The 3,406-nt window shown below is 45.0% G+C and overlaps 1 protein-coding gene across 1 annotated transcript; it reads left to right on the top strand.

The window, feature by feature from the left end:
• Positions 1–150: 150 nt before the first annotated feature.
• On the top strand, positions 151–2,768 carry LOC104158807 (protein eva-1 homolog C-like; the record flags this gene model as incomplete). Its single annotated transcript, XM_009696555.1, has 3 exons — positions 151–222; positions 983–1,072; positions 2,377–2,768. Coding segments are annotated over 3 exons (554 nt in total), but the record flags the coding sequence as incomplete, so codon positions are not given.
• Between the last annotated feature and the right edge of the window lie 638 nt (positions 2,769–3,406).

Raw genomic sequence — 3,406 nt, 5'->3', positions numbered from 1 at the left:
TGGGTCCGGATGCGGCCGCCCGCTCCGATCCCTTCAGTACCACTGTTGGAAACCCAGTTAATCAACCCAGGGTTAGCAGTGGGAATGGTAATTAACTGGGGATCTGGTTCCTAAAACTAACAGCACACAATTTGTCTTTCGTCTTTTCAGTTCCTAAATTTATCCTCACGGCTGTCAATCCCCTGGTCACCAATAGCAAGTCTTCCGTCAAACAGAACGATGGTACGTACCATCAAAAAACCTACTGTTTGCTGGTCTCTTTTGTCTTTGGCTGAAATAGGACGTTTTCCCACCGCAGAGCTTGGTCCAAGAGAGGTGGGATGAGGTAATGGAAACCCTGCTGAAACAGCTGCTCGTCCCCTGGGAGCGCGGCACAACGGGCTGGGCGCAGGACAGGACCCACGCGAGCACGGTCCTGCTGTCACAGCAACGCTGTGAAACCAGTGACCCGTCCGGGCCTACCCATAACCTGCGTGCTGTCTTCTAACTTTGATTGATTGGACCATGGGAAAAGTAGAAGTGAAACTGCAGTTTTAAAGTGAAGAGTCTTTAAAGAGTTATGCCAACACCCGCTCGTCTTAAAGGCAGCAAAATTAACGCTGTGGCCAATGCATATTCACTGTCATCCATAATGGGAGGGTGCTGCAGTGATAGGGCTGTGAAGCTTAATGAAGTGCAATTATTTCAGAAACCTTAATGGGAGTAGGCAAGGGGTTTCACTTGATAATAGATTCTTTTAAAGAAATTTGCCATTTTCTAGGTATTCAGTAGTTTCAATACTTTGATACTTATACTTTATTTAAATATTTATTTCATTTACCAGCCATTGTTTGGTGTAATGTTCTGCAAGGTTCCTACGGCACAGCTGGCCTGCCTGTGTTTTAGGTGGACTTGTTAGTTTAAAAGTTATTGGGTGAATATCAGTTTAGTAGCTTTGTCATCTATGATATGATTGAATTTGCCTTACCTCCCTGTGTCACAGGTGTCGACCTTGATCCAAAGGAATCAAGACTTCCAGAGAAAGATGGAATTATTGTTAGCAGCTCCTTGGCGACATTTGCATACATTAGAGGTAGGAAAATGAGGCTGAGATTGTGTGGTTCATTAGAACATGGCATTTGGGGAAAAGGGAGGATCACCTCAGAAGGCCACAACTGGTAATCCCATGTTTGTAGTAATGATATCATTACAATATAATCACAGTCTTGTGGATGGGACAGCATAATTGACTTTTATAGAATATTTTCCACCTTGAAGGATCCAAACTGTTCTAGAAGCTGCGGCCAAGATATTTTTTAATGAGTATCTTCAATGGGGACTGTCAGTTATTCAGTATTTTTGAAAACCTGGTCTTGATCTGGGAGCGGCGCTGGAGACATCCATTTTTGGAAATGTTGGTTTGCATACATATAAGGATCATTGAGAAGCAGTAAAAAAAAAACAAACAACCCAAATCCAGCCATCTCTGGTATGGGCCATGGCAGGTTTTGTGACTTAGCCACACTAAGGCAAATTTTGGTTAGGCAGGTAAGTTCATGATCGCCAGATCTCTAACACCACAGGAGAAGTCACAAATTTTGGGAGTGAGCAAAGGCTGATGTTGAGAAGCAATTCTGGAGCTAAGGTTGCTGCACTTCTAGAAGATGCCAAAAACCGTGCAACTGTCGAGCATCATCACACAGCCTTTGCAAGGGCTTCCCCTGCCAGCACGTAGAGCGGCCGCAGCCTGCCGGCACGGCGAGACAGAATGTCCCTGCTGGCAGCAGCCGGCTGCCCCCAGCAGCTCTCCCCAAATCCCCAGACCCCACCATCCTTGAGAGCTCCTAGCAACACCCCAAGCAGCCAGGGCTGGGTTTTCAAACCCACTGAGAAAACTCTGTCCCTGTTTCACTTGTTGCTATACTGAGAAGTGATCTCGGACATATGTCAAGGAGGAAAAATGCTCCCTACCCAGCCTGGCCTGGAGATGCTGCTGTGACTCCGCAGAGCCCAGAGTTGCTCTTCCCATGCCCCCTCTTCATGAGGGTAAGGCCTGTTTTTGGCAGGATAGCTGGAAAAAATAAAAAAGGACATGCTTCTGGTAGCTGGTTGGGAATGCTAGTAAGTTGCTAATAAAAAGATGGGAAAATGTTATTAAGAGGCTGGGGTTTTTGCACGGTAATTTGAAGAGGCAGAGACGGCAGCATTCAGACTGCAAGCGCAGGGTGGTTTCAGTGCATGACAGAAGAAGCCTCCCCCCACCCCACGTCCCCCCAGGCACACCCCACCGTTGTGGCTACATAATGCAGGGTGCTTCGGAAATGGCAGCTGGCTTTTTTTGTAGCTAGGCTTTGGCAGATTTTGTGAAGTGTTTAAGCACTGGCTTTCTGATTTCAGATCACCTTGAAAGAGCTGCTCTCCTGTTTGTGTCCAGCGTTTGTGTGGGATTAATCTTCACGCTGTGTGCTTTGGTGATCCGCATGTCGTGCTCAAATGACTTCCAGAAATTGCACAGAAAGGAGGATCAGTTAGTGCCAGAAAGTGATGAAGTGTACGAGAACAGTGAAAATGAGGAGGAGGAGGAGGAGGATTCCTCCGATTCGGATGTCCGGGATGAGATAGCGGGCCTTTACAGACCTTCTTACTCAGGTTATAATTCAACAGAGGCGGCGGAACTGGCTGAAAGGATAGAGCGCAGGGAGCAGATCATACAAGAAATTTGGATGAGCAGCGGTTTGGATATGATACCTCCTAGAAATATGAATACGTTTTATATTAACGAACAATAAATGGCTTATTTTTGGATGACACTCTAGCCCTTTTTTTTAAAAAAAGAAATGTACCTTCTGTGAAGGAACATTTATATCAGTGCACATAATTATTTGTAAAGTAAGACAAAATATATGCAATAAAAGGAGCGTTTCAAACCCTTGACTGGCTATAAATCATTGTCATGCTGTGAAAAACACTTTCACATGCTGTCATAGTTTTAAGTTGTGTTATGGATTACTTTTCACTGTAATTAGGGATCAACTGCCCTATGCAGGTTAAGGAGTATTAAAAAAGGAGAGAAATATTTAAGCAGCATAACGTGGAGAAACAACTTCTGCATTAGGATATGGCACTTATAACCAGCGTGTTGCACCTCATAAATTACATGAGAACATGCTCTGTTGGTGAGAAATATGAGTAGTATTAACAGCATGAGCAGGACCAAGCAAAGTTAAACACGGGTTCTTGAAGCTCTTCTGCTGTTTCCTTAACCCAGCCTTTCCCTAATAAATCCCGTTCCTCTGGTGACAGCGATTCTGATTACAAGGGGGTTAAGTTCCGATCGCTCGAGTCCAATTGATGCCATTACTTAGAAGAGAGACGTGAAACAAGGGTCACTGTCGGGGCTGAGAGGTCTGGAAACTAATCTGCAAAG

The sequence above is a fragment of the Cariama cristata genome, unplaced genomic scaffold, assembly GCF_000690535.1.
Source record: "Cariama cristata isolate BGI_N322 unplaced genomic scaffold, ASM69053v1 scaffold22543, whole genome shotgun sequence".
Classification (NCBI taxonomy): Eukaryota; Metazoa; Chordata; class Aves; order Cariamiformes; family Cariamidae; genus Cariama; species Cariama cristata.
Note: the sequence above shows the minus strand (reverse complement) of the source record. Positions and strands in the feature narration are given on the sequence as shown.